Genomic DNA, 22,487 nt, shown 5'->3' on the forward strand with positions numbered 1-22,487 from the left:
GGACAATTCATAAGCTGATCTAGCAACAATGCTGACACCCCATGACGAGACAGTTCTGATTTGGGCAGCTTCAGCATGTGAAAAATTATGAATAAGATACAGCCTAGAAAACAATCCATAATTCCAACAACATACCCCCAACACAAGGATGAAATTGGTTCAGATGTGGTTTTGGATTTTGTTATCTTGGTTTCCATGAACTTAATGTCAACCTATATTTATCTTGGTTTCTGTATAATCATTGACGGTTGTGTTTGTTTCACGGTAGATCTGAAATCCATGAACTTAATGTCAACCTATATTTATCTTGGTTTCTGTATAATCATTGACGGTTGTGCTTGTTTCACGGTAGATCTGAAATCCACAGTGAACTAAGATTGTAAGATCCGACAGTGATTTAAGATTCTAATATCTTAAATTCGTGGATCTGAAATCCACAGTGACCTAAGATTGTAAGATCCGACCTTACATGGATTTTCAACATCCATGATCTTATATTTTCAACATGTAGCATGAAACAAACTAAGGATCTCTCAAACCAACCATTTTAATGCAACCACAGATTTAAGATCCAAGGCTATCACACCCGACCACATAGCCTCTCTTTAATTGCGTAACGAGGCTACCGTTTCTGTTCAGAGGAGAAGTGTGCATTGAAATCAATCTGACCGAAGATTTCACTTTATGCCTGTCTATATATGGCTGTACAGAGAAAGACCGAGAGAGAGAGAGAGAGAGAGAGAGAGAGAGAGAGAGAGAGAGTGTTACACACAGACATAAGAAAAAAACACGTAACTTTCCATATAGAGAGCTTATTTTTCCGAACAAAATCGCTTCACAACCTCAATAACAGTCACAATGTGACGGGATCTTCGCATGATAAGAGGATCACCTCCCTCCATAAATTTAAATACACAGAAAAAGGATGGTACAATTGACTGTGTCAAGCCTTGGTCCCCTGAGCTAACCACTTCCATACCCTCAGTTCCCCAGTTCCATCACCGGTGAAGAACAAGCCCCCAGGTCCCACTTGGATTGCTCTCACTTCTTCTTTTGAATACATCTTACCTCTTTCGTTGAACCTACAATTTGAAAAAGAAAAAAGGAAAAGAAAATCCGCTCTTAGCACGTAACCAAGATCTCTGCCAACATTTTCTTTTCAACAGAGTACAAATATAACAAGTAATCTAACTATAGGGTCGATGGCAATTTCCAAAGAAAAACGTTGCACACTTCGATGAACAATAATTATATCATGACCATTTTAAATGTAATGATTTATGATCCTTTCAGACAATTTCTACCAGTAAAAAAGGGGATCCACCATATCATTGGGCAACAGTTTGTCTTTATGGCCCAGAAAGATGTACCTAATAAAAGTAAATGAGGGCTTTGATGCCTCATAGTAGCCCTTTTTCTTTTTCATGTAAACAAGAAATAATTCTGTGTGAAAACTATGATTAACACGAATCTTTTACAAAAACATGTTCAACCTTTTGAAGGGGTAAAAAACATGCTTGCCAACAAAATGTACCCTTAGTAAAAGGTAACAAGGCTTGCGATGTGCGCTTCATATTAAGAAGAAATAGTTCAGCACGGAAACCATTCTTAATATGAACCTTTTACAAAAGCATGCTCACTTTTAAAAGGGTAGTACAAACTTAAACATGTTTTTTTGGTACCATGAAAGTAGAGTGCCATCTTCATTTTTTATATTGATAAAAAGGCAGGCATAAAAAATCATTTTAAAGTTTAAACTATGAATGGAAAACTTACGATGGTAGGTCATAAAGTCGAACGCTGTTGTCATTGCATGCAGATATTAGAACCGGCTGATCTTGAGCATCAAGGGTTCCACACAAAGTAAGGACACCCTGTAGAAAGTAATATTTAACTTATATGCTGGAAGAGATCACAGGTAGGAAAAGGGAAAATAAGAGAAGAAAAAAAGGGAAACCTGAAAACATTAGACAATCATAAAAATAGAGAAGCAAAAGCAAAACTGGAAAAACAAGTATCTCTAGATCCCTTGCTAAAAGGGACTTTGAACAGCCCCAAAGCGTACAACAAGATTGCCCAACATGTCAAGCAGCCGATACCTACTTTGCAAACATCACATGTAAAGCACATTGTTCGTGTTGTTACTGATGTCATATTTAGCTTTTAAATAGTTTTCACATGTTAAACAGTCAAAGAGTTCATAAGACTTTCATGCACTTTCCTTGCACACTTTTAAAATTTATGCAGATGATATTCTCAAAAACTTCCCTGATAAAAAACAAGCTTTTTTAATTTTATACGAATCAACAGCTGAACTATCAAAATCTCAAACAGATATGGGTTCCAAAACTAAAAAAATTATTAGATACATGATTTCTGCCAGACTTTCTTTTCACTGACAAGTTGTTAAGGGTTCTGTTTCAGTGGCTGTAGTTAATAAAGGTCATAGACTTTCTTCCCAGGGCTCCCAACAGCATGTTTCTTTGATGTAATTTTCCTAAATGGAGGAGTCTCTGATGGATGAACCTTTTTCTTCTATTTGAGAAATCTCAGGTTCATGAATCCTAATCTACAGGTGCAAATATCTGAAGTACACTAAACTTTGAAATTGTCAAACATATCCATGCAGTCAATAGATGTTCCGGAACAAGATTTTCAATCTGCACACAATAGCAGATTTGTGAATTTTAGAGCAATGATTCTTTGGGATAAGATTGACAAATCTTCCACAATGCAAAAGTTCTCTGGTTGTCCTTCCAAAAGTTCAAAATATTATAACTTTTGCAATTTATGTTCAACAGAGTACCATGTATTTCACGTAAGCATAGAGCTGCTATGGAGCACCAACCCACCAATTCAACCCTATGCTGTATTTTCCATCCATCATCACCACCACATTCTGTTTTCCACATCTAAACAATCTCTTCCATCTCTGTGTCCACAACTCTTCTCACCACCCACTGAAGATGCTCAAAAATTTCTCTAGTCAGCCCATCAACAGCTTCCACTGCATGGCCAATGACATGAGTCCTCTCCCTTTGAAAGGCAAATCAATTCCTAAGTAATTAGCATAACGATGTTCCTGGTGATCTCATAACTTTGTGTCTTCTGCAGATTAAATTCTTGATGAGGAATTAGTTTGGTATTGAAATCTTAGGGAAATTCTGTCTGGCCAAGACATAGAGAGAGAGCAAGAGATTTTTCTCTATTCATTTTTCTTTTCACCCTTTTTGTTATTTCCAAAGACAACCCTAGCCACAGACTGCCATTTTTGTTCATCAGACATGAAGGGTGAAGGTCATGACTGGTGAAGAAGAAGATTGTGAAACTGAGAGTCATTGCCTCAGGCAGGAAAAAAATCTGACAGATAGCAAAAACCCAGATTATCTTAACCTCGTCAAGAATGACAGCCAGTCTTGCATAACCTTGTTTTGGACTCAGAATTTCTACAACCCACTTAAGAATGCCATCAAATGGGGCCCAAATAGTTTCAAACCACAATTCCAGAAATTATTACGTAAATTGTATTCAACACATTAAATGTGCAAGTTGCAAACTTAGAGGTTAACATCCCGTAAATGGGTCAAGTAAAATTCCATCTCTTCTTAGCACCTCAACTCTCAAACTACTCTAAATATGCTATTTATATTTCAGATTAAAAATGTTATAGACACGAAATCACAGAATAATAACTCAAGCAGAGTCACAACCAAGAACTCACAGAATAATAACTCAAGCAGAGTCACAACCAAGAATTCACAGAATAATAATTCAAGCAGAGTCACAACCAAGAACAGCACAAGTAGGGATTTCCTTTTTTTGGAGTTCCAAGATGTCCAAAACAATTAAGCGTGATACAGGAAGACACATAGTTAGAGAGCAAACAAACTTACATGTTCTTCCTTGTGTGTATATGTTACTTTTAGGTCACCGCTTTCCGTAGCTACCCAGACCTGAAAAGTCCAAAACCAGAAGGAAAATTATAATTAAGGCAGAAAAACCCTACAAGCATAGGAAGGTCTCAGACAATAAAAGAGAAATACCTTAACAGTTTGGTCCAAGGAACAAGAAAGTAAAAAGTCTTTCCAGCAGAGAAGAGACATGACCACAGAAGAGTGATCACCCAGTGTTTGGATGCATTGAAATGTCTCAAGGTTCCAGATCTGAAAAATGTGAAAATAGTGGAGTTACATAACAAAAGTAGCTAAAATAAGATATAAGATCACAAAAAACAGACGGTGGTTAGAAAGCGAACAAGTAAAATAAGAAGACTATAAAATGGTGGTTGTTACAGAATTAAAAAATCTAAACTAAGATACAAGATCACAAAAAGATAGAGGACTTGCAAAAACACTATCCTCTTTCATGATGTCATTTTATACTCACATGGTATATTCACCAACACCAATGTTGACAAGTATTTTATTTGGAATTTCTATAAAACATTATTTTTCTCTATGAGAGTCTAGGAAAAATCAACTTAAAAGAAATGAAAATAGAGAAGAAGTAGGTCTTAAAGTAAGTCTTTACCATAGTTACAACTATCAAAATACAAAATAAGCATGGGAAGCAATATGGGAAGAGGAAGTGCGGAAGCAAAAGACAAAAAGTTGCTAACTACATCAGTGGAAGATGTGAAATTAATTTCAGCTTTTGACTAGTTTTTGCAACTAATTTGAGGTGGGTAAGCATTTTTCCGGTAAATCCAGAATGGGTCCACCTACATAATTGAATCTAGTCATTGACATCGTCTCTGTTTGACCTTGAACAACGTTCAGTTGGTCTAGGATTTGCCCATATACTTAGGTTAAATATAATTTGTATATCCTTATATTCTCGTATATGCTATGTTTACATATCTATATATTCTCTGTATATTTCTTTATGTTGTTAGGACTTTGCAAGGATAAATATGCGAATTTGGGATTTTACATCTTAGTCCTCTTAAATCTGCTATGTACTTCATTTCATTTGAAGAGTTGGAGATACTTCTCGTCCATTGCATCCTCAGATCCCCTTTTGCATTTATATTATATGATATTAATATCCCACCTTCACCAAGGGAATTCTCTTAGTTCACACTTCACAGTATTTACTCCTTATGACCAATGATACACACTGGCTTTTCTTCCACATTTATCCCTTCCTGTATTTTTCATATTTTATATTCTATCACATGAGTCTACTACTTTCCTCCACAACATGGATACATGAAACATATATGATTAAACTATGGTGGACATGTGATTTTGCATGCCACTTCACCAATATTTTCCAGTATCTACAATGGAGTCAATAGGCTGATCATAGAGTTAATTTTCCTTTCTTGCTGAATCAGAAAAACAGTCTTAAAGGGTAATGTCTTTATGAACATATGGTCTCTCACTTACCTCTCTATGGCATTAATTGATGTAGCACTTTTGTCTACTTTGAGCTGCAATAGCTTCTCCCTGATCAAATCCACCTGATCTTAAATGATGTAATGCCAATGGATTTTCAATCTTGTAGGCTCCAACTTCATTTCAACATCTTGAAGACTTGTATGGTCGGCCATATAAAGCTTCAAGATGCCATTTTGATACTGGAGTATTGTTGTACTTGAATCTGGTAGTTAAACATGATTATCCCCTTTGCCCTTCCATTCTAACATGCATGCCTTGATAATGTCTTCTAATGTTTGGATGGTGTGTTCTGATCGTGCATTTGTTTGTGGATGACATATAGTGCACAACTTTAGCTTTGTGCCTAAAGCCTCCTGCAATTGACATCAAAATTTTGAGGATAATCTCAGATCCCTAGCAGAGACAATTGACATGGGGATTCCATGTTATTACATTATCTCTTCAACATATAAGTCTGACAGACTTTCCAATCAATACATTATTTTGATGGGAAGGAAATGCACTCACTTTGTCAAGCGATCAACTGTCAGCCTATCACCCACATGGTATCATGTAATCATCTAGTCTACCATAAACCCAGCACAAAATCCATAGTGATTCCTCCCATTTCTATTGACAAATTACGATTTCATGCATTAAGCCACCTAGTCTGTAAAATTCCACCCTAATTTGCCAAAACAGCAGGCATTGAGGAATATATTTGACAATGTCTTTTTTCATTCCTGACCACCACTAATTCCGCTTCAGATTATGATACATCTTACTGCTTTTTGAGTGAATATTATCTTAGCCATGGATACATGGACCATTGGTGCCTAAGTCACACGGGTGCGCCCCGCACCCAATTTTTTTGGAACTTGGTGAATCCCGCACCAGAACCAGCACCCATGTGACATAGATTTGTGCATGAACCTAGCCATGGATACATGGACTGCCATCCCTCACTATAGACATACCCATGGCAAATCGAAAAGTAACCTGTGTCTGGCAGCATCAACACGAGTGTGGTGCCTTCTCAGTTGAGCATGTGTTATATAAATTTCACCACAACTTGAACAACCTATTCACAATAATGATTTAGCAAAATCTTCCGACCTACCACAATCAATAGCTCAACCCTTCAAGAACAATGCACTAGTCTCCATTCATAGTGGACTGATGTTCAACGTTAAGAAATGTGATACTCTAGCCTTGGACAACTAAACATACTTATTGATCAACACCAGTGTTGATCCACTAATGATGAAATAAGTGTGAGGCTACTTCACATGGGTATGGGTGCGGCCATGCAGGTACACACCAAGTTAAAAATCACGGGTACAACCATACATAATACATAACACAAAATATACATAAATATATAGTGAGTGAATGATGACTCTGGTTATCTACAGTTATCCAGCCATCTAACCAGTGTGGTTCATTTGAAGTAGATGGATGGTTGAGACAAAAACAAGGAAGAAAAAGTGTGAACTAATATTAGATGACGCCCATCACCTTTTTCTTCTTGTTTTTCCCTTAACCATCTATCATGATAGATCAGACGACCCTAGTTAGATAGCTGGGCGACTATGAAAAGCCAGTCACTATTCAATTCTCTCTCTCCCTCTCTCTCTCTCTCTCTCTCTATATATATATATATATATATATATATATATATATATGTAGAAAATTGAATATTGACTGGCTTTATATACGAAATAAGCTGGAAAATTACATTCATAAGATTTTAAACAAGCCAAAAATGCACCATTCACCATTGCTATCATGATTAATCAAGTTTGATATCATCCAAATTGCATACATTGATCTAACATTGCCTCATGCTACATAGATGCAGCCCTTTGCAGCAGAAAATAAACAACAGGAGATGAAAAAGAACAGAAAAAAAATAGATGCTAATGAGTAAGAATAATCACAAGCACATAGTAATATCAACAAAGAATGAAAGAATGAAACAATAGAATCAATATATGATTAAATCGAGCAAAAACTAAGGAACAACACATAACGAACAAAAAGTGACAGATAAGAGAGAAAAGTCATGGAAAAAATCGAACTGCAAAAATGGGCCAATCAACATGGACATCTGAAAATCGACAAAAAATCAGACGTTAATCATACTTATCACCAGAAAAATGGATGAAAACCATTGGAAAATGTAGGGTTTGTTCAGAAAAGAAGGAAAACAAGCCTGCCAGAGACGACTCCCTTTGCTGGAAACAATAGGCATTCACCAGAGATAATAGACACTTACAGGAAATAGACACCAAATGCCACAAAAATCTCCTGCACGGCTGCATTTTTTACTTGCCCATAATGTAGCAGCCTTCAACCCTTCAATGTTCGGTCAAAGGCCGTGATGTTTTGAATCATCACACATACATGGTCTTGTAAAAAAAACAAAGAAAACCTAAAAATAGGAGCAAAATGGACTCGGCCAAAGTTGACTAAGTCCATTTTTGGACCAACCTGGGGTCGAGTGCATTGACTGTACCCGACCATACCTGACACAGTCCACACCGTGTTGGGCCCATGTCTAAGTGCACACCCGCACCCATACCCATGTTGACCTGTGTCGACATGGCTACAACACTTTATTAGGTGCATGTGATGGAACTAATCATCAGAACAATCTTATGACTAGTGCCACCAACAAACTCCAGTAAATGAATGTGATGAGAGAATTAGTTTCTAGACTTGAAAAAGCACATGAAAAATGTCATCATTTCAATCCTTTACTATGCAAACACAAACTCAGTTTCAATAAGTTGGTAATAGGAAAATGCAATGAATTTACTCAAAGGATAGTATACCATTCTCTACTACCAATTCACAAACAGACTAACCCTGATAGATTCAATTTCCAATTGAGATTGGTATCAATCTAAGACTGTATGGAACTTTCCAGCTTGTTCAATTCAATAGCCCACAATCAAAAAGTAGATTACCAATAATTGCTAGCTATTGGAAAAAGTGTACACAAGTTCAGCTGCATGTATACTGTTGAATTATAAGACTTTAAGTTTCTAGGTGGTCATTTGCAATATTTAACAGCTAGGAGTTCTCTTTAAACATTTTTCTATTTTGGTTGATGTTATTTGTAAGTCTCTACCGTTGCCCTAATCTCTTTATTATTGACATTAGGCTTAGTTAATTAGATGTTTTTTCTCTCTCTAAGACAGCCAGCAGTAACATACATATACACAAAAAATGAGAAGGAGGTGAAGGAAATAGAGGGAGACACAAACTCATTTTTTACCATGTCGAACATCATCCAAGTAGATGAGAAAAAGATCCAACTAACCTTTATTGTCTTGTCCATGGAACCCGAGAAGAGTCTGTTAGCACCAAAAACTAGTGAAACAACAGAGAGACTGTGCCCTAGGAGTGATGCAGCTGGCTCAAAACAATTGGCAGCAATGCTAAATTTCCACGCAAGTATGCTCCCGTCCTGCAGTAACAAACACGTCAAAATATGTCAAGCAGAGAAACTACGAATCAAACAGTAACAAACACCCAACAACCTAACTTTGAACTAATATTGAATGAAGCTGCAGAAAAGCAAACTTCTAAAGAAATAAACAAAATAACTCTATCGCGGTCATGAGATTGCCATTTGATTTTGTATACGCAAATCACCTGTATTCCAGCCAAAAGCATCTCATTACCCACAGCAAGTGCGTGCACCTGCCCATTTGGCCCGTTAAGAGTGAGCTCTGCGGCAGTTTGGGTGTTCCACGCCTGCCAGGAAAATATCACATGTAGAGAATGACAAATCAGCCAAGTTAAATCCATAAACAAGAAACAGGAGATATGTAATTTGCTAAAGAAAATATTGTGCTTCTCTTTCCGTCATTTTCAAATATAAAGTCAAGATAATCATACCTTCACAAAATTAGGTATCCCAACAAAAAGCCAAGGACCTTCGCTAATCAGGCACCCCACTTCACCAGGCAATTTGATTGCACCAGCACACTAACCAAGAGAGGAAAAGGAAATACGTTACAATAATACCATAAGACTCCGGTGAACAAGCCTCTGGATATTAAATACTTCCTTGGTAGTTAAAATTACCTGGCCGCTCTGGCAGTCCCAGACTCTAACTGATGCATCAGCACTGCCTGAGTAAAGTTTATCCGAACCCGAAGGAAGTGCAATCCCACGCACGGCCTGCTACAAGAACTTTTTCAATCGCACAACAAGATGCAAATGCCTCAAAATCCAATGAGAATTCCAAGATAGAACACCTTTTCGTGCCCAGTTAGAGCAGTCACTAGCGTGAAACCTTCACCCACAAAAAAGGAGTGTAGAAACTTGCAATCATTGCCATATTTGCAGTGTCCCGATATCCAGTAGTTACATACTTTGCCTTGTACCCTCCTATTGCTCTCCACGACCGCACCGCTGCCACCACCACTGCTTACACCCGTATTTCTTCCCCATTTGGGATTCACGGGTCTTCTCTGCATAGGAGGCCCACCACCATTGTCAAACTCCATCATCTGGTTGGGCCGCTTCGTCGCATTAACTCCATTGCTGATGCCCACTCTATCAACCCCACCAGGCACCTCTCCGTGTAGAAAATTGCAAGGATTTCTGGTGCATCTGCCCTCCTGCCAGTAATAACAAATCTTCGGAATCTTGCCTGTTGCCCCAACCCGGTGGTATGTCCTCTTATTTCCTCCTTTATCCGCAAATTCCACATCCATAGCTATACAAAACAAACATGAAACATCCACAAAACAACAAGAAACGCCCCGGTTCAGGCAAGGTCAATCCCCACTGTCTTCACAAGGCAACCACCCACTCGTCGACCCAAAACCCCAACTCAATCTAGAATATCGTCCTAGTGAAACCCTCGAATCACGAAACGAACTCGGAGATGGGGGTATCATCCACGGACGAAAAAACCTAGTTCCAGTGAAATCGCGTCTCTAAAAGACAGACGGACCGCTTACTACAACAAAGAGAAATCTCGATCAATGATAAAGATCTGACGATGATGCCCTACAAATCCGGAACTGGATCAACGGAGAAGATTAGCACCGAACCTGAGCAGAAAGAATCCTTGATAACTAAACACTCCTATGAACAGCTCAACGGAAGCTTTAGCCAAAAGGATGACGCCTTGAGGTATCACTTGCCGGAGACAATCGATAAACAAAGGCGGGAAGGCCAACAATTCCAAGCCCTAAGGGAGTCAAGTGAGGCCTTCTCCTACCTCCTCTAACTGGCCCCTCTCTTTCTCGCAGGAGCAGCGGAGTTGAGAACTCGAGAGGGAGAAAAAAGAAAGAGTGACGGGGCACGTCTTAAGTAGGTGACCATATGGAGAAATGTCGATTTTACCCTCAAGGGGGCCTGACTACGACGTCCAAAACACGCATTCTGAATCGGAACCTCCCCCCGACCTCGTCATGTTTCCTTGCGGTTCGGGTCAGAAACCGCTGGACCCGGAGGACCGATATCCACTTCCGAGGGAATGATACCGAAGTCCGAATTGGATGCGATCGGATCTCCTACAGGAAATTACTTAAACAAGCAATTAATCATCAGTTAGAAAGTATGGTCTGATATGGATAGGCGCATGTTTCATATTTTATTTTTAAATTATTAATAAATACCTTTAAACGAAAATATTACGCACCTCACAAGTGATATATCACCATCCAACTCTTGAAGCTTTATTAATTGGAGACTAGAATTGCTGGATTGTGGAAGGAAATATCAGGTGTATATATATGGAAGCCATTCAAATGGAAGATCATTACAGTATAAAGTGTGGATGCAATGCAAGAGAGAGACAATAAGTTACTTTGGTTTTTAACCGTGGACGTTCCAGAATTCCAGTTGATAAAGTTGTACCTGGTCCCAAAGTATCAGAATCCTAATAGCCCTCACAAGTTTCCAGAGGCTGATGTATACGGTTTGACACTTTTGGACATAGACTGTGGCTGCAGCGGTGCATGCTCTCGTGGTCTCTTTCTTTTTAACTGCAATATATACATATAAAAGTGAATAAACAATGATTCTTGTTATCTAAATTATAAAGTCACTCAGTAATCTAACTAAGGCCGTTCATCTAAAGCAAATAAATGGTTGAGAAAAAAATAAGTAGAAAAAGTTGTAAATTAATATTAGATAATGGTCACCTTTTTCTCCTAACCATCTCTCATTTTATATCGAAGTATAGATTATATGGCTGGGTTACTATAAAAAGCTAGTCACCGTTCATTTTTCCCACACACACATATATATATATATATTACACCCAATAGTTAATTTAAGATTTTTTGTTTTGGATCTACCAAATGTTCCTGTGGGTTGATTTTGTCTTATTGGAATCCAGTTTGTAACTATTAGCACCATGTTTGCAAGGACAGAACTAAGAATTTGTTTATGGGGAGTTCCAACTATATTTTCAGAATAGGGGCCTAACTATATCTTTCAAAATTTTAAAAGGGCAAAACTAAGTCTTTAGAAAAATTAAAATCAGTATTTTTCTAAAATCTTAGAGGGCCATGGCCTTGTCCGACCCTACATGATCATTTATATACTAGCAGGGAAATAGAAAAAAATGTATAGAAAAAAAATAGTAATAAAAGTGATAGTATGCTTAAGGGCATAACATAGTTGGTTGGACATGTGAGCATATAAAAAGCATATCTCCTGTTCTATTCTAGTGGTACTATTTTCTAGACTATAAACAATGAGATCGCGACAATCAAGTTGACCGGTGTACTATACTCCACCCAAATCCCAATGTAGCATAGGACCATGTGGGCAGGTGGAAGTAGGGGTTGAGACATAAGCAAAGTGTTACTATTGTCAAATAGACTCTTAAAGTCCACATATATGCCTGAGACTGCTGCTTAATTGCTATTTGATTTGAAATAAAGAAATATGATTTAGATTATTGGGTTCAACAAGAAATCATAACTAACTGCACTTCTAATTAATGCAAAGAAATATGAATTTGATTACCTGCGTTGCGTTTGGATTGAAACGAATCAAGAAATCAAGCCATCGACAATCTCTATTTGTTGTGGAGTTTAATGTGTAAGCAAATCAAATATGAAAATGGTTTGGTTTAAGATCCAAAGAGGCCATGTGTAGATTTAGATCCAATATACTCATAACTAAGAGTAGTTGAAGCATGAGCTTGTGGTTGCATGGTCAAACACCAGTGAAAAGAAATCGAATATTATATTTAATGGTCTTGCCTCATTAATGTTTATGGTACAGAAGAGAAGAAAAAAAGACTTTTGCAACGTAAAATGGATTTACAAGAGGATTGGATTTGTTAAGGGGGTGTTTGATGGTTTTGAATTTTAATTCAGGCTAGAAAATTCTAGCCTCTTCAAACTGGAATAGAATCAAAATGTCAAGAATTTTAAGTTTCAGTTTCCTAATTCTGAAAACAAAATACCTGTTTAAAATAATTCTAATTGCTTAAAAATTAAACATTTTAATTCTAAAATTCCATGTTTAGGTTTCCAGTTCCAATCCCAAAAATGAAATGAGTGCATCTCCAAAAACGGATAAACAATTTCCACCTGCAACAATACACGAGGCTATCGACTTTATGTTCTTCCATTGTTATTTTATACCTTTACAGCACATTGGTAGGGTTGACTCGTTTAGTGAATGAGGAGTTTGAGTTTAAAGATAAAGTTGTCTAGTTAAGTGTCAAGGGTGAGTGGTTCGTTATCATCAACTACACGTCTTCATGTTAATAAGAGTTCCACCACCCTTTACAACATGAACATAAAGAGCAGAAGTTAAAAGGTGCTTGAAGTTAAGAGAAAGTGCGCATTTCTTAGTATTACCTTCAATTAGGCCTGGGCATCGGCCTGGCCCGGCCCACTGCAGGTCTGCCCGGTTCCTATCCAGGCACTAACCTGGCTGGCTGCTACCCGGTGCGCCTTTAAACGGGCCGGCCTGGGCCGGCATCATCCTGTCCAAGGCCCAGCCGGGCCCGTTTGTAATTGGTTAAACGGACCGAGCTGGGTCAGGATGAGACCAGCCTGCTCGACTCTCATAGACTGTTCGATGGCTCGAGGGGAGTCTGGCATCCGGCATCCGGCATCCGGCATCCGGCAAAGAGGCAAATGTTGGGGAGGAGCCGAGAACGGCAGTTGGCGTCCGGCAGATGTCCAGCAGGGAGATTGGTATTGTGTTTAATGAATGTTATTCATTAAGTTCTGGGATTTGTTTTGGATACAGATCTAATCAAATAATGATCATTAACATAGCCAGTTAAAGTTCCTTTATCCAATATCAATTGGTTTTGGAAGTCAGTGTTTAACATATTATAATGCAGTTTGGATTCAATTATGAGTCAAATTAGATTTCAATTATGAGTTTAAAAATTGGGCAGTAATATGGTATAAAACATTCCTTAATTGGCATTTGAATCCGAATATGCAGACATCTGGTAAATCAAATATGGTAAAGGTTATAGCCATTTTGAATCCAATCAGTAGACATCCATAATTTTAGCATTGCTCCATAAAGGTTTGCTCAATGCCAACTCTTTGAGCATGTTTGTTGCACACCCAAAAAATTAGTTTGGAGGCAAAGCAGCTTCCAAAGCCCCATTTTTTGGATGGTTTGAAAACAGAGTTTTCAGAAAAATTTAGTTTTCTCAAAACCTTGTGTAAAAACTGCTCCTCCCCAACAATGTAGGGTTGCACGACTAGTCAAGCAAACTTGGAATTGACTCGAACTCGCTGGGAAAACTCGACTTGAGCTCAACTTGTTTGTAAAAGAGTCAATGTCAAGTTTAAATTTATGCTGAAATGTTAAACGAGTCGAGTTCAAGTTGTAACAACTCAACTCATTTAAACATAGCTCGGCTCAATTACATAAATGTCAAGAATGAGAGTTTTTCTTTTGGTAAGTTTTTCGTTATTTTGATGCAGAGTATATGCATTGATCTTTCTTTGGATTTCATGTTCAATGGTTGCTCATAGTTGAATTAGTTAAAAGAAACGAGTCAAAGGAAACAATATAGGTTAACTTAACAGAAACGAGTTAAACGAGTTAAGCGAGCTCGAGGTTGCAACTTCGAGTCAAGCTCAAACCTGTTCCATAAAGCTTGACTTGCGGTTGAACCGAGCTCGAGCTACCTTGTGTACCCTCGGGTTATTCAACCAAAACCAGTTTTTGCTTGCTCACCCATACCTAAGAACAACCTTTTTTCAAAACACACTAAAAATTCATTTTCATAAAGCCAAGTTTTCTAAAAAATTATATTTTTGAATATGTCATCCAAACGCTGCCTATGTCTTGTCTCTACAAACTTTCTCCCGTATTCAGAACTTTATTTTCGATAAGCAAATTAAGATATATACATCTTTCATAAGAACAGTCATGTTGGCCAATGTATCAGTGTGTAAATTATTTCATAAGATTTATATAGACAAAAAAGATGGGCATCATTTACAAGATCTTTATTAATGGATATGTATGGATAGAAAAGATTAGTTATTTATTAGGGTGGAATCCAAAAGAAAAAAATTAGGTTCTATGTGGAAGATTGAAATTTCAAGCATTAAATAAAATTAGACTGCATGTGCTATAGAAGAAAATATCTGTCGTATATATGGAAGAAATCAACCAAAAAAAAAAAATTCTTCTTCTTTTCTAAGTATAAATAGGTGTTGAGTGTGGAGACTGGATAGACAACAGGTTAAATTGGTTTTTAACGATGGAATCTTGGGAAACCGAGCTGTTGAATTTGATGAACTATGAAGTGGCTCACGTATACGATTTCTCGATTTTACAATTGCAGGGTAAGTTTCGTCTCTCCCATTTTGAAGCTTTAAATCGTTGAATGAGAGTTTTTAGGGCGTTTGACATTTGGAACACTCTGGGCGTGTTCCACGATTTAACGGAAGATTAGAAAAGCGTTTACCCCATCATAAATCTACCCCATTTTCTTTTGAGTAAATTCATGAGAGAATAACAATGTGTTCTTGATGCCAAGGTTACATTCACGAAACACACAACTTTTTTAATTTGCCAAAAGACTCCTTATATGTATCCTTTTTCATCCAATAGTTAATTTAAGAGTTATTTTTGTTGGTCCAGCTTTAAATATACCAACGGTTCCTCTGGTTTGATTTTGTATCTTATTGGAACTACTTGTGCAAAGTCTGCAAGGGCAGACAAAAGAATTTTTTTTTTCTCGGGGCCAGAACTATATTTTCCCAAATTTTATAAGGACTTAACTACATTTTTCAAAAATTTTGTATGGGCCAAATTAAATTTTTTCATAAGGTTGCGATTGTTATTTTTTTTCTCCTCTAAAATCATAGGAGGGGCTATGGCCCTTGCCTACCTTGGCTCCAATGGAAAATGATTATATATATATATATATATATATAATACATGTCCATTAATACTCTACCATATATAAAGGGTCGCGTTAATGGGAATTTAATATAGCTGGTTGGGCCTAGTCTTGTATTGAATAAAGTCGTCAAAACAAGCATGGTCACTAAGAGTGAGGATACTAGCCTTGAGGTTTCATGATATCAAGTGATCCATAAAGAGTTGATTGGCAATAATAACATATAGCGGTTTCATGAATCTATATTGAAAATTGAGGCAGATTCAAAAATTGCTGTGTCACACTATGTTCCACAAATTTTGCCAAATCTTGGTATGAATTCATAAAACAGTAACAACCACAACCCGTTGCTATAGCCAAACACCCCCCTAAATCTAGGCTTGCAGACAACCTCCTTGAGTGATAAATAGTTAAAAGAAAAACTTTTCCACATATATGTTCACATGACATACACTAATAATGCATTTTAAAGTTTGTTGCTAACATAGCATTTACTCTTTTTTATCATTCTTTTCAGAAATTACAGACAAGAATGAAATTTCTCGTTTCTTCATAAAGAGAACCGAAACAAGAAGGAACAAGGATGGGCGTTGGAAACAAGTTGGTGGACCTGAAACAGTGATGCACCCAAACAGACGTCAAGTATATGCAAACAAGACAGTTTTCCGATTCTTTCTTGAGCCATCTGGCGATGAGACTGACTGGTTTGTTACTGAATATGTTCTTGATGATTTTTATCGAGTTCATCACAACATACCAAAGGAGCCAGTAAGTACTAAAACACTTCCATATTTTCTGCCCATACTTTATTTGTTTGTGTGTGTGTGTGTGTACATATTTTCTATGTGCATCAATATTAAACATATATATTAGGGCCACTTCCATAGATGTATGTAGTCATACATATCATATTTGCACGTTGTGATTGATTCCCAGAGCTGAATCCACATATCTAGAGCTCCCATTATAAACTTCTTGAAAATCAACGTTGAATTCCATGTCGTTAGATTGAAACACTGAGCAACTAAAATTTCCTGAAAGCACGATTGATCTGGGTTCGGGCCAATTAAAATAACTTGGTCACGTTATTGTGTTTTCATTAATATTGAAATGCAATCTACATGGTGATCTGTTTGAAATATCTGCAGGTAGAACATGGGTAAATAGAAGGAGGCTTGCATTTAATTGTCTTGCATTTACACCTGCCTAAACATTACTGTAACTGCTGAAAAGAGAGCAAGCATACACAGTCAATTTAGTTTATAGCATCAGTAACATAATTCTGAAAATTGGTTTTAGCTTTTTGTTGAAACTCTGTTGAAGTAATATTGTTGCTTGGATTTATACAATGAACAGGAGTACGTAATCTACGTGTTAGAACGTCTGCCCCAGGGGGCGAGCACCTCGTCTGCGAGCATCCATGAGCTCTTCTAGAAGGAAGTTCTAAGATGAAGCCAGAGCAGAAGAATGGGTAGTTGTGGCTCCCTCCCATTTAACAATATATACATTGCATAGGTGGATTTACCAGCTCTAGGTTGGTGGTTGCAGCATTATGTAAGGGGGAAAGTTTAGTTGTGTTGTAATAAATGTTCTCTTTCTAAATAGTGGAACTCTTTATGTGATAAATCTTGCTTTTGATTCTTATATATATATGTAAAGAAAATTAATATGTAAATGAAGACAAAGTAATATATGTAACGGGTGTTAGGGTTGTTTCTTTATATAATAGTCACAACAAACTTTCTTTATGTTTTAAAGGAGTGATATTTTCTTGGTTATAATATAGCAAACATGAAAAAAAGGGAAAAATATGGTAATTTATTAAAAAAATTAGAAAAATAAAATTAAAAAAAAAAAAATAAGTGAGAGACCAATACCACAAACATATAAAAATGTAGATTTGCAACAAATAAAAGTTTGAAATAATTTTTGCATTAAAAATGTGAAAAAACAAATAATATGAAAAAATAGGATTTACGTTTTTTTAATTTTAATTTTAAAAGGCTGACTTATTTATCACATTTTTTCTGCCTAAAAATTGAGGCTGATTCACAAAACACTTTTAAGATATTCCATGAATATACCTCAACACTACAGTTTGGACCCCAAGTGGAGGAAAGAATAGGAAGAAAGAATGCGAAGCAGGACATGAGAGGGCTTATCAAGTTTGTGCTAGTGTGAGACTGCTTAATCGGTGTTTGATTCGAAAAAAAGAAATAGGATTTGCATCGATGGTTTCAACAAGAAATCATAACTAAATTTGCATCCAATTAACACCAGAATCTGAATTCGAGCACTTGGGTTCATTGAAATGAATCATGTAATCGAGCCTTTGACAATCTCTATTCGTTGTGGAGTTTAATGTGCAAACAAAACAGTTATAAAAATGGTTTGGATTAACATCCATAGATGCCACGTCCAGATTTAGATCCAACATACTCATAACAAGGAACAGTTGAGGCTTGAGCTTGCGGTTCTATGGTTAGAAACCAGCGAAAAGAAATTGAATATTCGATGGTCTTGGCTCATAAATGTTTCTGGTGAAAATATTACAAAGAAAACAACCTTTGGAACAAAAGATGGATCTCTAGAGGATTGGATTTTATTTGGAGTTCAGTCCCAGTCCCATAAAAGAAATGATGTGCTACCTGAAAATATGGATAAACAAATTCCCCACCAACAACACATATAAACAGGGGCGGAATCAAATTGTGGGTTATGTATGGGCAATCACCCACACGGGCCTTAAAAAAGGCCTTCATTTTTATATTGATATGTCTGAGCAATTTTTTTTTTTCATTTACATATTGGTGGGGAGGCCCTGTGCGGGATCAGACTTTAAGATAAAAACTTGATATCAATTTTATGTTCTTCCATTGTCGTTTATACCTTTATAGCATATTGTTATGGTTGCACAACGAGTATTGTTAATGGTAAAGGACGATGCTTAAGGAAGGAAGAGAATATCTTAACTTGTTTACAAGTAGGAACAAGAGATATTTAAAATAGGAAACAAGAGATAACGTCTATATCCCATACAACTCGCAAGTAACAGCTTGCTAAAGATAATTGCCATCGCTACTCCTATAATTGAGGGATTTTCAATCCATAAAGATAAGTAAGGCCAACACCCCCCCTCAAGTTGGTGCTCTTGGATCAAGAAGACCCAACTTGCATCTCAACATTATGAATGAATCTCTAGCCAGCACCTTTGTAAAGATGTCCGCAACTTGGTTTTCTGTTTCTACATATTTACGGGAAATTTCTTTATTTTGAATTCTTTCTAGAACAACATGGCAATCAATTTCAATATGTTTTGTTCTCTTGTGCAATACTAGATTGGCTGAGACATACATCGCCGCCTGGTTGTCACAAAATAGTTCCATGGATTGATGGTGAATGCTTCCAAGATCATTAAGAATGTATGTTATCTAAGTCATCTGACATGTGGCCAATGCCATTGCTTTATATTCTACCTTTGCTGAAGACCTTGAGACTATAGTTTGTGTCTTCACTTTCCATGATATTGGGTTTTCTCCCATGAAGATACAAAAACCCGAAGTCAATTTTCTTGTCATCGGACAAGATGCCCAATCTGAATCACAATAAACTTTGATGGATATATCATTGTTGGGTGATAGTAAGACTCCATGTCCTGTCGTGAATTTGATGTACCTCAAAATTCTGAAGGCCGCATCTAAATGAGTCGTCCTGGGTTGTGCCATGAATTGATTCAACATTGTGAACACTATATAAAATGTCTGGTCAAGTCATAATGAGATAAACTAGCCATGTCCTGCCGTGAATTTTATGTACCTCAAAATTCTGAAGGCTGCATCTAAATGAGGCGTCCTGGATTGTGCCATAAATTGACTCAACATTGTGAACACTATATAAAGTGTCTGGTCAAGTGATAATGAGATAAACTAGCCGTCCTACTAGTTTTCTAGCGAATATGGGATCTTTTAGCGGTTGACCCTTTTCATTGTCAAACTTTAAATGGTGCTCCATAGGTGTGTCACTTGGCTTGGCGTCACTGTATCCAGCTTAGTTGAGTGTATCGATGGTGTATTTCTTTTGTGATAGAAAAATTCCTTTTTTTGAACGAGCCACTTTAATGCCCAAAAAATATTTCAATTCTCCTAAATCTTTCAATTTGAATTCGGTGTTGATAACCGATTTCAACTTGTCAATAACAATTTTATTGTCTCCTGATTCACATAGACTAGAATGAAGATGCTGGCTTGTTTAATAATGTGTAAAAATAATGAATAATCTACCTTTGATTGCAAGAAGCCAAGCTGTTTTAATGTTTTTTGAAAGTTTAAAAAACTAGTTGTGAGAAGACTGTTTCAGTCCATATAAGGACTTCTTTAGCCGACATACCTTGTTCTCCCCATGTCGGGGAAAGCAGGGAGGATGAGACATGTAGACTTCTTCAAAGAGGTCAACTTGGAGAAATGGATTATTGACGTCGACAAATTCCACCCTTTGATGGTAGCAATAGACAAAAGACATCAAATAATGATGATTTTGGCAATGGGAGAGAAAGTTTCCTTGTAGCCGATGCCTTGTTTTTGGTTGTAACCTTCGGCAACTAGACGAGATTTATAGCGTTCGATTGTGCCATCGGCATTATATTTGATTTTATAAATCCAGCGACAACCAATGGGTCATTTCTTTGGTGGAAGAGTAATGATGTTCCAATCAAAGTTATCTTCTGGTGGACAAACTTCAATAGCCATCGCATCTCGCCGTTCCTGAAATTGAGTTAGAAAAAAGTTGCGGTGTGTTAGGTGGGGGTGTTGTAGGAGGAGGAAAGGTGTGTTCAATAGATTCAGGTTTAGGTAGATGAAAGACGATGTCACTTTCTGGTTCTTGAATGTTTTCAAATGGAAATAAACCTAACATCTCGATTGGTGAAGATTTCATGAGTGTCAAGATCATAAAATTTATATGTAGTTTGACCATATGGGTACCCTATGAAAATGCATTTTCATGAACAAGAATCAAATTTTTTATTTTTGTGTATGTCGTACGCATAACTAAGGCACCCAAATGTTCGAAGATGAGTATATTTTGGTGTTTGTCTATAGAGAGCTTCATAGGGAGTCTTGTCATGAAGAGCATGGGTAGTTAGACGGTTGAGTAGATATGCAATGGTTAAAACACAATCCCCCAAAATTTGATGGGTAGGGAAGTTTGAAAACATAAGGCACGAGCAACACTTAAGAGGTCTTTGTGCTTGCATTCAACCGCTCCATTTTGTTGTGGTGTGGCAACACAAGAATGTTGACGCTCAATGCCTTTATGATGAAAAAGATCTTCCATTTGGGTAGAAAAAAATTCTACACTATTGTCGCTTCGAAATTTTTAATGGATGTATGAAATTGGTTTTCATCAAGATTAATGAATTTTTGAATGAGGTAAAATGTTTTAGATTTATACCACATTAAAGAAAACCAAATACATCTTGAAAAATCATCCACTATTGTGAGAAAGTAATGATCACATAAAAGTGATGCCGTTTGATAGCCTCCCCATATATCACAATGAATCAATTGAAATGTACCGGAAGTACCATTTTGTTGTGATCTGCGACACAAGAATGTTGATGCTCAATGCCTTTATGATGAAGAAGATTTTTCGTTTGGGTAGGATCAAGGCGTCTGGGAAGCAATCGAGCTGGCGGCCGGTGTGGCTGTCAACACGAGGAAGGACAAGAAGGCAAAGTCGCATCTTCTCCCAGCCCTCCCAGAGGATCTCCTAATGCAGGTGGCAAAGAAGGTAACGACAAAGGAGGTCTGAGATTGCCTCAAGACAAGATTCATCGGGGCAGATCGCGTGAGGAATACGCACTTGTAGACGTTGAAGAGTGACTTTGATGCCACGCGAATGCAAGAAAGAGAATCATTGGATCAGTATGCGGGTAGGCTCATCGGGATCTCCATCAAGTATGCCAACTTGGGGGGAACCCTAAGCACCGCCGCCCTGGTGAATAAGTTATTTGATACCGTTCCAAATCGATTCCTCAGCGTAATCGCCAGACTAAGGTAGTTTTGCAACCTCAACACTATGCTGTTTGAAGAGGCCGTGGGATGACTCAAGACCTACAAAGAACGCACTCATCCCCAAGCATTCGGTACCGGTGGCAACAACAATGCTCAACTATTTCTCTCTTGGGCAGAGTGGGAGGCACGACAGAAGAGAAGCGGCGGCGACCCGTCATCAACCTGAAAAGAGATGGCTCAAGGGGACTATGCTCCCTCTCTCTCCCCTGCTGTCCTTGTACTCTCTCTTTCTCACTCTCTCTTAGCCCTTGCCGTACTATGCTCCCTCTCTGTGCACCTCTGCATTCCCTCCATGGTGCGTTGCAGCCTCTCTTCCTCATTTTGCCTTATAAAAAAAAAGAGGTGATTGAGTGTGAATCAAGGGAGTTCACCAACATTTGTATCAGAGCTTTCAGATTGTATGCCAAAGCTCTTTTGATTCAAGCCGATGTCGATCATAACAACTGAGGCAGCCCAGTGGGACGTTCCAGTATCCCCAACTCATGGCAGCCAACTATACCAGTTGGGTAATATGGGTCCAAGCGATGATGGAGGATCAAAGCGTTTGGGAGGCAATCGAGCCAGCAGCCGGTGTGGCTGTCAACATGAGGAAGGACAAGAAGGCAAGGTCGCATCTTCTCCAACCCAAAGCATCTCCTAATGCAGGTGAAAGAAGGT

At 37.7% G+C, this 22,487-nt stretch overlaps 1 protein-coding gene across 3 annotated transcripts; it reads right to left on the bottom strand.

Moving 5' to 3' along the window:
* Positions 1-777: 777 nt before the first annotated feature.
* Positions 778-10,678, bottom strand: LOC116248018 (zinc finger CCCH domain-containing protein 63-like). Of its 3 annotated transcripts, none has more exons than XM_031620568.2 (10): positions 10,457-10,678; positions 9,653-10,116; positions 9,480-9,575; positions 9,291-9,380; positions 9,045-9,146; positions 8,710-8,856; positions 4,044-4,163; positions 3,894-3,953; positions 1,777-1,874; positions 778-1,082 (listed from the first exon to the last, which is right to left on the bottom strand). In XM_031620568.2, the coding sequence occupies exons 2-10, from the start codon at positions 10,112-10,114 to the stop codon at positions 944-946; spliced, it is 1,314 nt and encodes a 437-aa protein (XP_031476428.1). In that variant the 5' UTR covers positions 10,115-10,116; positions 10,457-10,678; the 3' UTR covers positions 778-943. The 3 variants fall into 3 exon arrangements, with proteins under 3 accessions (XP_031476428.1, XP_049932098.1, XP_031476427.1); XM_050076141.1 differs by having other exon boundaries at positions 9,653-10,362; XM_031620567.2 differs by having other exon boundaries at positions 9,653-10,678.
* Positions 10,679-22,487: the final 11,809 nt, after the last annotated feature.

The sequence above is a fragment of the Nymphaea colorata genome, chromosome 2 (assembly GCF_008831285.2).
Source record: "Nymphaea colorata isolate Beijing-Zhang1983 chromosome 2, ASM883128v2, whole genome shotgun sequence".
NCBI classification, from domain to species: Eukaryota; Viridiplantae; Streptophyta; class Magnoliopsida; order Nymphaeales; family Nymphaeaceae; genus Nymphaea; species Nymphaea colorata.

Coding starts and splice junctions, on each gene's coding strand:
- LOC116248018 (XM_031620568.2), bottom strand. CDS start 10,114: ATGGATGTGGAATTTGCGGATAAAGGAGGAAATAAGAGGACATACCAC. Junction 9,576..9,652: donor CTCTAACTGGGCACGAAAAG/GTGTTCTATCTT, acceptor TTCTTGTAGCAG/GCCGTGCGTGGGATTGCACT. Junction 9,147..9,290: donor GGATACCTAATTTTGTGAAG/GTATGATTATCT, acceptor TTTTCCTGGCAG/GCGTGGAACACCCAAACTGC.